This window comes from Schistocerca nitens, chromosome 2 (assembly GCF_023898315.1).
Source record: "Schistocerca nitens isolate TAMUIC-IGC-003100 chromosome 2, iqSchNite1.1, whole genome shotgun sequence".
NCBI classification, from domain to species: Eukaryota; Metazoa; Arthropoda; class Insecta; order Orthoptera; family Acrididae; genus Schistocerca; species Schistocerca nitens.
This window is the reverse complement of record NC_064615.1, coordinates 220,248,200-220,265,423: the sequence shown is the minus strand read 5'-3', so window position 1 is coordinate 220,265,423 and position 17,224 is coordinate 220,248,200. Positions and strand designations below refer to the sequence as shown.

Below are 17,224 nucleotides of genomic sequence, written 5' to 3'. Positions count from 1 at the left end.
TGCTTTAATTCGGCTACGGTCCTTTACCCTTGATTTACATTCCTCTTTCCCAGACAACATATATTCCGCTCAACTGGTATTCCAAGTTGTTTGCAGTCTCTGTCCAGTTACATTAGTGTGACCCCATGTCAGAAATCCCAATAACCACCTTTTGCTGCGCAGACGCGCAAGAAGAGTGTCGATGAGGTTCTGGAAGGTACTTACAAGGTTGTGGAGTCATGCCGACTTCAACACGGAGGCCGTCTGCACTAGGATTCTACGTTGGGGATACATCGTGCGAATAGCCGTATCGAGGAGGTTACACGGAATCTCAACTGGGTTGAAATCCGGGGAGTTTGGTGACCAGGGGAGTAAAACTCATCGTGGAGCTCCTGGAGACACGTACACTGCGAGCTGTGTGACACGATGGTGTGTCGTCCTGGTAGATGGCGCCGCCTCGAGGGGGAAAAAATGCATCTAAGGCTGGACATGGTCCCCAGGGATATATGCGTAACGACGAAGTCACCCATGGAGCCAGGAATACGTTCCCCAGAACATAATGCTTTGACGATTGCTGCAGGGTGTTTGCTTTCAGACGTTCCACGCCTTACACGCAAACGGACATCTCCCTGACAGATTATGAAACGTGATTCATCTGAAAATGCCACATGCTGGCACTTAGTGCGGTATTGGCGCGCACATTCAACAGTTGCATATCTGTTGGCCCTTACACGTCTCCGCAGGCGTCGTTCACCCTGTCATTTACAGCCCATGGTGTTCGACACTTGCTTCAGTGCCGGTTTTAGACAGCGCTATTTTGACGTGCACGTTATACTTTAATCACTGCAGTACGGGAACAGTTTACAGACTTAGCCATTTCGGGAATGCTTCCACAGCCTTGGCCCGAAAGCCAATGATCATGCCCATTCGGATGTCGGGTAATTCGCTCCGTTTACGCAGTATGACCACGGCTGCACTGATTTCCTTGTCCCCCCAAGATGTTTCATATACAGTCCACTGCTGATGCTGCCACCTGCCATCTGTGAGTGGTTATTACACGTTGACTTCGAAAGCAGGCGGTGGTCGTATTAATGTGACTAGACCGTGTATATCAGTAAGTCTTGATGTTTTAATTGAGAACATACGTGGTCTAAAATTATTTCATTTCAGCTCTCTCCTTCACGGTGCGGCAGCTTTGCAAGAGCAGTGAGACTTGACTCTATAGAGGAGAGGCGCCAGCGGAGGAAGTGTAGCCAGCGGCTGGTTGTTGGGGGTATAGTTAACAGGAAGTCGTTACCGTGGTGAGAGTTTGGGCAGTAGGCAGGGCACGACACGGCACGGCACAAAGTGTGGAGGGCGGGAGGGAGGCAGCCGGCAGCGCCAGGCACCGCTGCGCCTGTCACGCAAGTGCGTGCGCGCGCGGCGACGCCAGACCACGGCCTTTATTAAACATTCCTCTCACCCCTCGTGGTAGCGAGACAACATTACGACACGGCGAGGACTGCTAACTACTGGTGCAAGTAATGAGGGCGTCGTGCGACCCCGCGCGAAACCCACTCCACTAGTGACGGAGGCTCACGGCAATGGTGTACAACATAACACAATACGGTGTAACGATGAAATCCTCAACAGCGTGCACTTCATACAATATACGATCAGACTGGGTGTTTCTGTTGTCCTCATCATTTCATCGTCATCATCATTCGTGACATTGGCTAGATTGGACTGTGTAAAAAAAAATTGGGAGGACTGTGTAGGGCGCTGATGACCACGCAGTTGAGCGCCCCACAAACCAAGTATCATCATCATCATCATCATCATCATCATCATCATCATCATCATCATCATCATCATCATCAAAAGCATCCGGACAATAGTGACCATTAATATCAGGTGTGACACAGTTCGTCTTTATGACTGCTTTAACTCTCCTGGGGACCCTTTTAATGAGCTGTCGGAAAGTCTGTGGAGGAATGACAGCCCATTCTTCCTTAAGAGCCGAAACCAGAGACGATAGTGATGTTTGGATGCTATGGGTCCACAGCGACATCGACTTCCTAAGTCAACCTAATGGTCTTCCAATGGATTCAGGGACTCTGGTTACATAAAACTATTTCGAATATGTTATTTTCCACAAATAATTGCCTCATAGATGTTTATCTATTACAGGGTGCACTGTCTTCCTGAATGAATCGTTGTTACGCAACTGTTCGTCTACTGTACGCAGTACACAATGCTGAAATGTATGTTCACACCCTTACACATTTAGCTGTTTTCAAGCACAATAAAGAGACGACACCCTAGCCGCGAAAAATATCTCATACCTTAATACCACCTTATCGGTACTTCACTGTTGGCACTACGCAGGATGACGCGTGTCTTCTCCAGGCATTCGCTGAACCGTAACCCTTCCGCCGTATTCGCGCAGGGTCCAGTGCGAGTCATCACTCTGTATCAATCGTTTCCAGCTATTCACTATTCAGTGGTGACGCTCTTTACATCACCCCAAACGTCGCTAAACACTGACTGAAGAAATGTATGGCTTATGAGTGGATGCTGGACCACTGTACTAGCTGCTCTGCTGGTAGGACTTTCTAACTCACGAGTCATTTGTCTACAGTATCTGTCCGTTACTACATGCGGGCTGCCCCATGTTGGTTTAGCTGTGTGTTTCTTCGCATTTCCATCTCACAGTCATATCGCTAACAGTCTACTCCGGCAGTTACGGTAGGGTTGCAATGTCCAAAAAATGGTTCAAATGGCTCTGAGCACTATGGGACTTAACATCTATGGTCATCAGTCCCCTAGAACTTAGAACTACTTAAACCTAACTAACCTAAGGACATCACACAACACCCAGCCATCACAAGGCAGAGAAAATTCCTGACCCCGCCGGGAATCGAAACCGGGAACCTGGGGGTGGGAAGCGAGAACGCTACCGCACGACCACGAGATGCGGGCGGTTGCAATGTCCCTGATGGATTCTTTTTACGCTGGTTAAATCTCGTGAGTAGTCCACGTCCGAAGTCAATGAGCTCTTCTAACCGAACCAGTCTGGAGTTTTCACTTTACTGCTGACAATACGATACGTCTCGCCTCCTTTTTTACTGGTGGGTCTGTCTTTTGAAACCTAGTGGTCAATTCTGAATCACATAGGGGTGTCCGGATACTTCTGATTAAATAATGTAAATCTGACACGCTACTATTCCCATGCCTGTTGTTATGCCATGGAGCGATGCATGGTCACCGACGAACACCTTACCAGTGGTAGAGGCTGAACCTCCGCTGTATGTTCGAAGTCGTCTTGGTCAGAAAATTAACCTGCCTTCGAACATACAGCGGAGGTTCAGCCTCTACCACTGGTAAGGTGTTCGTCGGTGACCATGCATCGCTCCATGGCATAACAACAGGCATGGGAATAGTAGCGTGTCAGATTTACATTATTTAATCAGAAGTATCCGGACACCACTATGTGATTCAGAATTGACCACTAGGTCACCAACCTACCAGCCGATTATCACCTTCCTACGAGAAATGAGGCAATCTTCATCTCATAATGTCGAAAATGTGGCATCTTTGTCCGGTTCAGTTTTTTATTGCGGGAGCAATAGCGATACGAGAAGCTTTCAAATCTGGCCCTCATGTGAGGCTCAGGCTCCAGCTGATAGTACTGGGAACCCAGTGTGGGAAAGTACAGCGGATGTCCAAATATTACATATTATACGAGGATCCTTGACAAATAAACGAAGAGGTGTGAGGATCTCCTTTCTATGGGTTCCAGCTCATGTGGATTGGTTTACAATGGCAAGCACGACCTACTGGAGAAGAACGTCAGTGTTCCTGGCACAGTCTACCTCCTCTCAAGTAAACTGGACGAGGAAGAAAGGGAATATTATTGGAGTCTTTCAGTCTATCATAAAGTTCAATACTGCGTTGTGATCGGACCAGTAATTAGAAGCTCCTCCTGCTTTCGAAAATTTACGGCTAGCAGGAAGCATGTAACTACATTCATTCTAATGCGTTCCAGTAATGGTTGAACTCTCTCCCAATTACATCGGCTAGGCATCAAGGGTAATTCTTTCATTCACAAGAAAGAAGGTGTAAAGCACTTTCTGTTTTACTGCAGTTTGTTCGAAGCACAGAGAAAGAGTTTACTGCGAAACCTTGCGAAATTGGAGGTTCCCCTTCCAGCAAGTGCACCTCTTCTTCTACGCATGTCTGTCACATACTAAAATGTACAAAATACTTCAGAGGAGTCAGTAATGTGTGTATATGAACTTTGATGTACTATCTGTCGTCGTATGAAGGCTGTACTCTCTAGGGATATGCTCCTTAATCTCTGTTGATTTCTTTTTTATATTTTATCTATGGTTGTTATGCCTTTTTAACTTTAAGTAACATGCCTATGTAAACACTAAAATAGTATTGAATGATATTTCACCCTATTTATGATTTCTCAGTACTAGTATATATTAAGTTACAGATGTATCAAGCTGTTGGCAACTGCTTCAATAAACTGAGTCAAATGAGGATTCAAAAAATATATAAATGTGATTTAAGTCACGAAATGGATCTCGCTCAATATTCAGAGTGGCCATATTCAGCGAGCGATAGAAGAATATTTTAGTATTTTTCACTGAATGCTGTCATTAATTCGAAGGTTGATCTGAACGTAGACGATTTTACTAGGCATGGTCCTACTGCAGGTGGCCTGTTCTCTCCTACATCCGACCTTCGAACTGACATACCCAGACGATTACTGGCAGGGAGAGGGGTGCGACCTACAGTTTATCGTGGACTCCGAGCAACTGTTCGAAACGGCATTTTTCACATATATTTGCTAAGGGGTGATTGGTAACAGCAACAGTAGCTGGGCAGAATGTACATAGAACCCTGAACCTCTGGATTTGTAGTCTGGTTGTTACTGAGTCGTACAGTATTACAGACAATTCGTATAGGTGTATACTGTCGATATCTTATTTTCCATCCCAAAGGCCTTTTTAGCGCTAAAGAAAACAGACTAATTTTGGCGTTCACGCCTGAGGGTGGGGTCGGTGACGACTCAAGTGGCAGGATGCCGCCTGGCAACGCAGCACCGCCTTACGGATTAGGCCACACCGCCCATCACAAACACCGAGGGTCTCTTAAGCGCGACCGGAGTTATTCTGCTTATTGCAGCAGCAAATATTCGGAAGATTTGTTCTGAACACCACAATGCTTTACTATGCACGGTCGTCTTAGAGGTGGTATGCCGTAGTAGGGATGTGATACACCAGTCGGTTAAAACCAATACCGATATTTCTGTTCTGAATAACCGGTATTTTTATCTGTTTTGTCAGAGTTATAACAGGCGTTTTTCTTTCTTACTAATAACCGGTTAAAAAACCGAAATATCAATTAGCCATAGCAACCGTGCTAAATTATTTCGTTTGTAAACACCTTTTTTCAAGAACGGGTAATTTTCGTTCGTAAAATTTGCACTGCTTTGAAATACTGCGTTTTTATAGAAAATGAGAAAAGCGAATAGTGTTATTTGAATAACAACGCCAACAGAAACTAGTAAGAACACATGGCATAAGAATTGGTACAGCACTTCTTAAGACAATGTACTTGTTACCGTGTGGTGTGGCCTATTAGATGGTAGGTAGTGAGCAAGACTTGCTCCGTCGTCGGACATCAGTTGTTATTACAGAACAGCACCATTCATTCACAGTCTGGAAGTGATTTTACGAAGCGCGGTATCAATGAATAAGAGGAGGCAGAACCAACTTGTGACACCATATAAGGAGAAAACTTAAAACTTGACAGTTCACAGTTACTTGACAGTTCACAGTTCACTCACTTTACAATAAAAATATAAAGCAGCTGATCTGCTGCCTGCGTCTACATAACATGCCTTTACCTGCTTTTAGCCCCTGAAAGCGGACAAATAAACTCAGTTTTGACACTTTAGCACTAACTATTCTTAAGGTCGAAATATTGCTATGATCCCCGAATACAACACGGTGTTTGAGCAGAGCTTCAAAAAATTTAGGATCAGTAGGAGAATACTGATGATTTATTTTTTTTTGTACTCAGCCACTTTTCACTTTTCGAGAAAAGCTGCAAACGGTGGATGAACTTTCTTTCATTCGCCTGTTTATTATTATGTTTTGACAGTATGTGACTTGAAATTGTGGGGGTCAAAAATTTGCAGTCTTCGTTCGATTTCTATGTTTATTGCAGGAAGTAATAGCAATAAAGAACAGGAAATCGGTTATTTCAGAAACAGGTTATGTGAGCGGTTTTAATAGTATGGTTAAACTGGCGTTAAAGAAAACGATATAACCGAAAACCGATTGTTTCAATGATAACCGCCATCCTTATACCGTAGGCTTTCTCTGACCCTTGAACTGACTTACACCCCCCCCCCCCCTCCAACCCCAGTTATAGGGGGATTGCTAACTGCGCATTTTTCACATCAACAAAGATTGGCGGGGGAGGGGGGGAGGCAGGGAGGGGGGAAGAAGTAATAGGTGACAGCTAAAAACCCAAGGATTAAGAAACGTGATGTAGCGTGTCGCTCACCTCTATGAGCGTGATGAGCAGGATGAAGAGGGGCGGCGGGCAGCACGTGTAGTGATCGGCGTAGTACTTCCGGTCCCTCTCCTCCGTCAGGAACTCGTCCGCGATGATGCGCACCATCCTGGAACACGACACGCCAAATGTCACACAACTCAGTCGTGTACACGAAGACAGGCCGTCAAACGTGAGTATTGATAACAGGTCCCCGCTTCAGCTAACAGTGACGACAAAGGTAATCTACAGGAAACAGTGCAGATACTGATTTTGGTCGTGACAAAATCTCCGGTTAATTGTAAATTCTAAAGCTAGAAAAAATAAACATACACACAACATTGAAGGTAAAATTTTACTTTTTTTTTAAATACAAGGATTACTGTGTCTCTAGAACTGGGGATCTTAAGGCCCTTATGTCTATCATGTTCGAATAGTAGACGGTAAATGTGTTCGGCAGAGATAATATAGGACAGTCCTTTTACATACGCATACTTGAAATTCAGGGTGTTCAGAAATTCTCGTTACAGACTTGTTGAGGGGTGTGAGTATGTAATATTTTCAATAGGAATGTCCGAAAAGTACCGTTCCGTTCCGAGACGGTTTCAATTCGGGTGTTTATCTCATCCCCTTTTGCTTGAGGAACTGAAGCACTAAAACTTGAACATTACGTGTTTGCATTATTCCAAAGCCATAAAGAATACAGCAGACTATCATTCTGGAATACAGCAGACTGTTCGTACAGCGCATTAGGGTTAAGTATTAATAAAACAAACGTGCTTAAGTGATATATGAATGTTTCGTTACGTTTCCTTTCGAATTGTTACCTAAAAACTGCACTGCGTCACGCCTAATTCAGTTCCTCAAGCAGAAGTGGATGAGTTAATCATCTGACTTGAAACCGATGTAGAAGGGAAACGGTACGTTTCCGGACACTGTTGCTATTCAAAATATAATGTACTCACTCCCCTCTACAAATCTGTAACCGGAATTTCGGAACACCCTTTGTATGTAATATGTTAATCACAGCGAAACTTAACGATTTCACGATTTATGTATAGGCAATTAACACTAAGAATAAACATTCAAATTATTCAACCATTCTTTTCGTATTCCTGTTAACTTGCACATGTTCACCGTAACGCCCTGTTTAAAACCGATTTCGGCAAACACGAGAACGGAGTCCATGGTCTGAAGAAAGAAAGAAAGAGAGAGAGGTTACACTCTCGATATTGGCTGCATCGCACATTATTTCATACGCCTGTGGGATTAACATCGCTTGAAGGGGGCGACAGCACTTTTCCCAGTTCCAAATGCGCAAGATACAATCGTCAACTTTCTGCGCTCAGCTTTCATCCAAATGATATCACTTTGTCCCTTTTCACGTCCACCTATTTCAAAAATCGTTTTAAGTTCCGCAATCACGTATTTTGGGATCACTTTTGTTTTTTTGTACACTGTATTAAATGTAATACACTGAACTGTCTACAGCAATTTGGTCCTGGATTGTTGGTAATGGAGCAGCTCACCCACTGCCTGGTTGGGTGACAATTCCCCCCCCCCCTCCCCCCCCCCCATTTCACGTCGAGTGCAGTTGTCAATGACCCAGAATCAAATCGCTTAAGGTAGTTGAATGTATCGGCTTTTACAGACAATGTCCAAAAACCTAAACGATCCCAAAATACGTGCGTGAAAATTAAACCGATTTCTGAAATAGCAAGACGCGGTCAGGAACAAAGTGGAATAATGTGAATCAAGGGAAAGGTGCATGAGAAATTTAAGCGCAAAAAAAGTTACTGAATAATTTTTCCAACCTTCCACAAATAATTCATGCCACTATTTTGCAAGCAAGGCCCATTAAACTAATATCTCTGTAATATTCACAACTGCCAGCATCTGCTATATTTGGAATTACTAGATTCATGTTGAAATCTGAGAGTATTGAGCCTGTCTCGTATCATGTACACGGCTGGCTCTCGTGCTTTTGGAACTGAGCAAAGTGCTATTTCCACTTCAAGCTAAATTTATCCTGTTGGCGTGTGAAACAAATGATCATATACAAAAATTAAAATTTCTGTCCAAGCGTACTATATACAATTTTTACAGTTTTAAACGTACTACTGTCTCATGTAGCGTGTCAATTCACGTTAAACAGTTGCACATTTAATGAGATAAATTGTACTATCTGAATGTCGAATCACCTACGCCATCACCTCTGACTACCTGCGCAGCAAAATTTTACGTGCAAAACACTGGAAAGAACACCAGATCTGTTTTTAAAGAACTGCACTTTTTATTTAGTTTTTGTTGTTTCACTCTGTGAAAATATTGTATGTTTACTGAAGTGCCATCAGCTGCGGTAGCTTCAGTGGAACAATAGCACGGTACAAACAGTACTGGTCAGTGTTCCTGTTGCTGTGGCCTAGATCTTCTTCCGCTTTTGTCAACAGACACAGTGGCTCATGATGTATCCGTTGTACGGCACAATGCGATGGTGCATAGCGCATATATGTAACTACAGAGGTACGTGTTTCGATAGCTGTGGATTGTTGTCGTATATTTTATTCGATTTCATTTGACAGCTTGGAATTGCAAGCATAATTGTGACAAAGCATGTCGCATTAATAACTGATGAAGACACTGCAGTCTATTATATGGCATGTACCCTTACAACTGTTAGGGAACAATTTATTTCGTTTATTCCTTATATTACGAACATTGACCTGGAACCTTCTGTATACCTTCAGCTCAGAATATGGCCATTTAACTGGTCGAAACTAGTAATCGTTGTATCCCTCCTTGTGATGTTGCTAAGTAAAATATTTCCCAAAAGGAGACTACAACACTATAATACAGCCGAGGCGTAAATGGAATTGTTTTTGACTTATTTTTATTTACATAGCCTTGATCACATTGGATGGACCTAAAACAGTTTACCGATTTCGACTATTCCGAATATCATCGGAAGCAGTATCTTGTTACAAAAGTAAGATGTCGAACTGCCATCTAACACCCATCTTTGCCACTTCATGCATGACGACTGATTTTATGTGATAAATTCAAAAATCATCGACGAAAAAAAAGATTCAAAAGGATTGGAAACACTTAGCAATAAACTCCCAGCATCTGTTATTATCAGCAGCAAACAATGTAACAGAACTTTTTCTAGAGTTCTTGGCTACGACGTGTAGGGCGTTTCTATATGAAAAATGTGAAACCTGCAGTTTCTTTTTTGAAAGAAAATTTTCAAGAGCGAGACCTAGCATGGAGGGAGGGGCCTGTCGCGCACAGTAGGCGTGTAAGCAGCGTCGCAGCCGGTGCGGACAGGTCCTGGGCTTTTGCAGAAACGTGTCCTCGAGCGTCGGACGCAGCTGCGTGGGGCGGCGGTGGGCGGCAGGGGCCCCCGGGGGGTGGCGGCTCGCCGCCGTTATGCAGATGCCGCTCCGTCTTAAGGGGAAGCGTCTGACGCTGGGCAGATTTTGCAACTGCCAACGAAACACACTGCAAAAATGACGCTGTACGAACATGTAAACTGTCGTTTTAGTTGTAACAGTTTCGACAGTCGCTGCAAATCGTACTAATGACACTGGATGAAGTACAACTTCTGCGTAGGCTCCACACAGCATCGATAAATTTACAGAACAACTTGGTTTCCGTCGGACTATTATTTTAACTTAGTTCTTTATTTAGGACTAATAGGAATGACATTACGTTCGAAACAACAGATGTCGATACATCTGTCTCATTCACAGTACACAACAGAAATCACATGCTAAACCAGGGTGTACACGTGGAGAAGGAAAAAAAATTCCCGGGTTTTTCCCGAATAAAGGTGTACTTTCTCCAGGGTGAAAATACACTTTTTCCGTGTTAAGTGACCGTATACTCTTTCTCGGCACTGTAAAACTCATCAATTCTTTGAATGTTTATGTTTTTATATACCGACGTTTTGAAAGACCTTTGATGTGCAGCAACATGTACGCTTCATATTTCCGTATTACGAAGGTATAAATTGGAATTACACCGAACACCGTATGTCACTTTCCGAAGCATTGAAATCGAGATTGAGAGGCGCTTCTGTAAGCCAGTCATAGCTCATTGTCACGTGATCTCGCCAGCTGATGACAGCACGGACACGTGATGTAGTAAGCCAATAGCAAGATCACTCTTAAGTAGCGCGAACACACAGATAAGAATAGTTAATGGTTTAAATTAATATACATAGCATTCACATATAATATTGGTCTCTAAGATTAATAAGCTGGAAGAGAAGCTAAGCTTCCACATATAATGTTGATCTTTTTTGCGCTTGTTACACTTTAAGATACATCACATAAATGTACCAGTAAAATTTTTAATAACGACGTAAATGTTTGATCTTCTGGACTCGAAATTCTTCTAAATGGTCGTCCTCAAAGAGCTGATTTTTAAATGAGAGTCAAACGTTTTGTGATTTAAGTAATTCATCGTACATTCTCGCACATAGTTCATCTTGCGTAAAAGGAAATTTGGTTTGAATGTAACGCTTTTCAAACCACCATTCGCAATATTTTCCTGCCATCTGTTAGAAATAGGATCGTTTCCAGTTGTAAGAGAGCGCCAGATAATAGGCGTCACCGCGCTTACGCAGCTACGATGACGCAGGAAGCCCATATGTTCGTACGCGTAAAACATTAAAAGATCTTACATTATGTCATAAAAGAAACAAGACATCAGAGGATACAAGAGCATCGGAATTTCGTGAACCGTGCTAAAATGCATAATTCGGCTTAAAATTCACATACATATGTCCAGATTCGTATGTAAATTTTCTTGGAGTACCAGTACTGTATTATCTCATGTTTGGTTATTATGGCATAATGCCATACGTTCACTTGAAATGCACCGAACACTTGAAACTAGCCAATAGTGTGAAATTAAACACTTCGTTTCAAATAAAACAGAAAAGATTAATGAAAGCCAAATCTCTCTATCAAACCGACAAAAATAACTTCACTGTTCTGCAAGGCGATTAAAGATTGACTGTCAGGAAGGTGGAAATAAAATCTGAAACTAACAACATATTTTAGTCTTCCGTAATAATGCGAAAGTATTTTAATTCATTTGATAACTCCCGGCCGCAAAAATCCGTTTGTTATCATTTAACGTGAGAGCAATAAACTAAGAGGAAACAACAAAATCACTGAAACGAAATCACAGGTCACGTGGAGACGATCCATCTCCCCACCACAACTCAGACTGCTCTGGGCATCAGCGCCAGATTTACTGTACTTCCGAACCGTGGCAATATTGAGTACTGGCGCCCTACCATACTTCTGTAACCAGAAGCGAAAGAAGGTACTACTCATACGTGACTCAACTGCGCATGCGCAAGAGGCCGCCTGCCACTGCTCAAACGAATCTAATTTAAACACTTGTCACGTGACGGTCAGCGGAGGCAATTTGATGTTAGGAAGCATTGCAGTCTTCCTAAAGCCTTTGACACACTTTGCTGTTGGCAGACGCTTGTATGAGCACTGTGTTTTGTTGTTCTATACGGCGCATTTCCTTTGCAACTTAAGTTTTATTTTCTTTTTTTTTCTCTCGTTCATGTTTTGTTGCTACAGTATTATTCTGCAATAGCGGGATCAGTAATATCCTTTGTTAGAGTATTGGTTCTTACCAGTCAAAATCACAAAAATTTAGCTGAAAACTAAAACAATGAAAAATTCCCGGAATTCTAAAGAATTCCCGTGTTTTTCCCGGATCTCCCGGTTCGTATACACCCTGTAAACACAGTTACGAATGGTTATCAGTTTCTACAACTACGGAATAGCTATCCACGCATCACGCACATACACGTGGCGGAACTCTCTGGCCGTCTCCTGAAGTTTACCCATTCCTTTTAAGATTTCTCGGGTTTTCTGTGGTTGCCTATACATCTATAATAAAGGCATCATGTTGTCAGCGTCGACGTCGTCCTATTCGGCCTACGCTGAGTCTTGAGAAACCCACGCTAATTTCAAAGTCGCTTTCAAGAGGACCTGTGCACACGCTGGTAAGCCAGAAAGTTATGAAAACCTGCTTCATCGTGCACTGCCCCACTTTTGTAGTGCAGCACAGCAGTTTTTCTGCGTAGTATGGGTTTGACAAGCACTTGGTAGTAAATGAAAAGCTTGATCCATTTGCTCTGTAGAGCTCTATTTAGTCCACTACTAGTTTCGGTTTTTATGTTAAGCCGTTGTCAAGTGTTTCCGAAACAGCCATTAATATGATTAATATACACATGTATATAATTAAAGATTAAAAAAAAGTCTTACATGTGTATATCTACAGACAAATTACGAAACGTATAGCTGAGAATATATGTCCTAAATATATAAATACAACTCTGGTAGACTTAAAATCTTCCTTGCCTAAGGATATCTAGAGAACATGGTCGTATCAAGACTGTATAATTCATAACGTAATTATTCTGTGCGTTTATGAAGATTTATGTTCGACATATCCAAAAATTCTAATTTGTATGTTTCGTAAGTAAGAGGCTAAATATAGCTTCTGTGAAAATAGCTGCAGTGGACCTAACTGAGGACAGCACACACATCCATGCCCGAGGCAGGATTCGAAACTGCGACCGTAGCAGCACCGTGGTTCCGTACTAAATCGCCTAGAACCGCTCGGCCACAAATAGTTTACCAGAAGGAAAGATGCCCAACACCGCAAAATAATTAATGTAGAGTAATGAAATTTCTGAGATACATGAGGTAAATTTAATTGATTAACGTTGCAAGATCACAGGTTAACGTAAGGGCGAGATAATCCACTGCAAACGTGAAATGCTGGTACATTAATCACCCGTGTAACCGCCAGAATGTTGAGTGCAAGCACTGTGTTGTCATAGGTGTCGGATGTCAGTTTGTGGGATGGTGCTCCATGTCTGTTGCGCTTGGTCGTTCAATACAGGGACGGTTATGCTGTTTGTGGAAGCAAAGCGGCACGTTTCGTCACGGGATCGTTTAGCCGGCATAAGAGCGTTACTGACATGTTCAACAGACTCCACTGGCAAACGTTACAAGAGGGGCGTTGTGGATCACGGACAGCTTTACTACTATTGAAATTTCGAGAGAGCACTTTCCGGGGAGAGTCGGACAACACATTACTTCCCCCAACATACGTCTCGCTTAATGACGAGAGAAAATTCGAGAAATTAGAGCCAATACAGACGCTTACCAACAATCATTCTTCCCACGCGCTATTCGCGAATGGAACTGGAATGCAAGGCTCAGTTAGCGGTACACGAAGTACCCTCCGCCACACACCATTAGGCGGCTTGCGGGGTACGCTGTGGACGTAGATGACGCTGGAGTTGTCCGATGATGTCCCCTATGAGCTCGATGGAACAAGCCAAGTCAACGTGTCGACAGTCTATAGAGCATGTTTGACTACAATAGCCGTATGTGAGTAAATGATGACTGACTGACAACCTCAGCTGCCGACAGGTGTTGTTGATATGCCTCGATGTGGACAGCTGAAAATGTGTGCCCCGACCGGGACTCTAATCCGGGATCTCCTGCTTACATGGCAGACGCTCTCTCCATCTGAGCCACCGAGGACACAGATGAAGAGCGCGACTGCAGTGACTTATCCCTTGCACGCCTCCCGTGAGACTCACATTCCCAACTGTCCTCAGTTCTACATATGTATTGTATCTTATAGAGATTTGCCCACCCACTCATTACTGGCGCACGCTTTGGCGATTCCCGTAAGAGTTTGGGCAACCTGTGCGCATTCGCACAGACGAAGGTCAATGGCTGGGTAGCCTTTACGGGAATCGCCAAAGCGAGCGCGAGTAATGAGTGGGTGGGCAAATGTCTATAAGGTACAATACATATGTAGAATTGTGGACAGTTGGGAATGTGAGTCTCACGGGAGGCGTGCAAGGGATAAGTCCCTGCAGTCGCGCTATTCACCTGTGTTCTCGGTGGCTCAGATGGAGAGAGCGTCTGCCATGTAAGCAGGAGATCCCGGGTTCGAGTCCCGGTCGGGGCACACATTTTCAGCTGGCCACATCGAGGCATAACAACACCTGTCGGCGGCTGAGGTTGTCAGTCATTTATTCCAGGGAAAAGCTGCACGGTCATCGACAGTAACTGTTCTTTCGAGAACAAGTTACTGCTTCGTATGTATGTGAGTAAGTTATCCTGTTGGACAACACCCCCTGCAAAGCTGTTCATGAATGGCGGCACAACAGGTTGATTCACTACACTGACGTACGAATTAGCAACCAGGATGAGCGGGATAACTACAAGAGTGCTTATGCTGTCATACGGACGCGCACACCAGACCACAGCTCCAGGTGCAGGTCGACTTTGTGTGGAGCACACGGACAGGTTGGTTGCAGGTCCTCAACTGGCCGCCTCCTAACCATCACGAGGCCATCAACTGCGCTGATGCAGAAATCACAGCAGACCTCCACCCTGACATCCAATGAATTCTCGCTTGACATCATTGAAGTCTCAAACGGTGGTGGGTTGAGGTCAGTGGAATGCACGCTATAGGGCGTTTGGCTCGGAGCCGTCATTGGAAGTTAGATTTGTAACAGATGTGTCACAGAGATGCCAACTGGTGCTCAGATTGTTTGTGCAGATGTAGTACGATGCGCCAGAGCCATATGCCGAACATGGTGGCCTTCCCTCTGGGTAGTGCCACGTGGTCGTCGACAGACCTGTCTTCTTGCGACCGTAGAGTCCCGTGACCACCGCTGCCAGCAACCGTGTACAGTGGCTACATTCCTGCAAAAGTCTTTCTGCAATACTGCAGAAGAAACATCCAGCTGCTTGTAGCCCCAGAGCCACTCTTGTACGACTGGTGCGAAATCTGAATACACATAATCTTTCAGATGTAGAAACATGCCTACCAACTACGCCTCACGCCTCCTTCCTAGTTTGGTTTTTTTCCGTCACTGTAGTTGGCGGAAGTTTTGGATGACCGCTACTGGCACCTTTTACATTTTCTATAATAATTCGTTCGAGATTTCTGCTCACTGACAGATTAAATTAAAAGATAAACGAAGGAGCTGACGAAGTACTCTTAGAACCGTGCTAGAAGCGTTACTCAGAAATTGGACTGGATTTAGTTCGCCGAGCGACTGGCCTGTCGCTTCACACTCACAACCACAGAACGCTGTCACTAGGCGGAAGGGTGGCAGTTTGCAGAAGGTGCTAGCAGGTGGCGTCCGTTGCGTTTCGGCCTTTTGGCGGCGCATCGTCGTCTGCGTCGGCGGCGGCAGTGGAGGATATTTATCGCCTGCGCTGCTGCTTTCCCAGGCCAGCCAGAATGTAAATAGTGCCGCCGACACCCACAGCCGGAACCTTGGCAGGGCGCGCCCAGGCACGAGGAGGGAGAGAGAGAGAGAGAGAGAGAGAGAGAGAGAGAGAGAGAGAGAGACGTGGCGCCTCTCTGAAATTATCTGGCGCCGCAGCTGCCGTGTCTGCTCTTTGGAAGTGGTCAGTTCCCCAGCTCGTCGGGAACTTTGCCCCTCTTTGTGCAGCCTGCTCTAGAATAGAGTCTACAGTCTGTCTAGAACCTCTCTCAATATCGAAAAGGGAGGACGCTTGTCCGCTGATTGGGCGAGCTTTCTTTTCTTGTACGTGATCCAAGGTGAAACGGTATCACTAACACGATTCGCTGATGACACTTATGCTCAGTGTAAGTGAAAAAGAATTACAGAATCTCCTGATGGAATGAACACTGTTATGAGTATATATATATATATATATATATATATATATATATATATATATATATATATATATATATATATATATGGATCGAGAGTAAATCGAAGAAATGCGAAAGTAACGAGAAGTAGCAGAAACGAGAACGCCGGGAGACTAACATAGGAGTGGTGATCACAAAATAGATGAACTTATTGAATTCTGCTACTTTGGCAGCAAAATAACTCCTGGCTGACGGAACAAGGAGGACATCAAAAGCAAACTAGCACTGGCGAAAAGGGCTTTTCTGGCCGAGAAAAGTAGTAGTATCAAAGACAGGCCATAATTTGAGGAAGAAATTTCTGATAATGTATGTTTGGAGCACACAACTTTATGGTAGTGAAACATGGATTGTGGGAAAAGCAGAACAGAAAAAATGGTTCAAATGGCTCTGAGCACTATGGGACTTAACATCTATGGTCATGAGTCCCCTAGAACTTAAAACTACTTAAACCTAACTAACCTAAGGACATCACACAACACCCAGACATCACGAGGCAGAGAAAATCCCTGACCCCGCCGGGGATCGAACCCGGGAACCCGGGCGTGGGAAGCGAGAACGCAGCAGAACAGAAGAGTCGAATCATTTGAGACGAGGTACGACAGACGAATTTTGAAAATTAGGTGTTTTTTTGCTTTCTGGTTCGTAGTGATGCACCCAGGTTTCGTCTGACGATGTGTGTACTTCAGCGTTATATCGCGCCAGAAATGATGTGGCAACCTGAACAAGCACCATCTTGTGTTCACCAGTGAGCATCGTAAGCACCCATCGCGCACACAAAAGACTGTACTCGAGAACCTCACTAATAATGGTAAGAGCGGATCTGACGCTGGTACTCAGTTCCGTGGGTAACACTTCTGCAGAAAGACGGCGGTTCTCTCAAATCATGGCGTCCGCGCGTTCGCCGTCCGTTCTGGGATACCCAGAGTGTTGT

The 17,224-nt window shown here is 44.1% G+C and overlaps 1 protein-coding gene across 2 annotated transcripts in view; it reads right to left on the bottom strand.

The window, feature by feature from the left end:
- The window catches only part of LOC126235934 (protein rhomboid), a 331,404-nt gene that overhangs the window by 75,188 nt on the left and 238,992 nt on the right, over window positions 1–17,224 (bottom strand). For both annotated transcript variants that reach the window (XM_049944896.1, XM_049944897.1), the window contains exon 3: window positions 6,547–6,664. In XM_049944896.1, coding sequence (XP_049800853.1) covers window positions 6,547–6,664 — 118 coding nt within the window. The remainder of the gene's footprint in view (window positions 1–6,546; window positions 6,665–17,224) is intronic.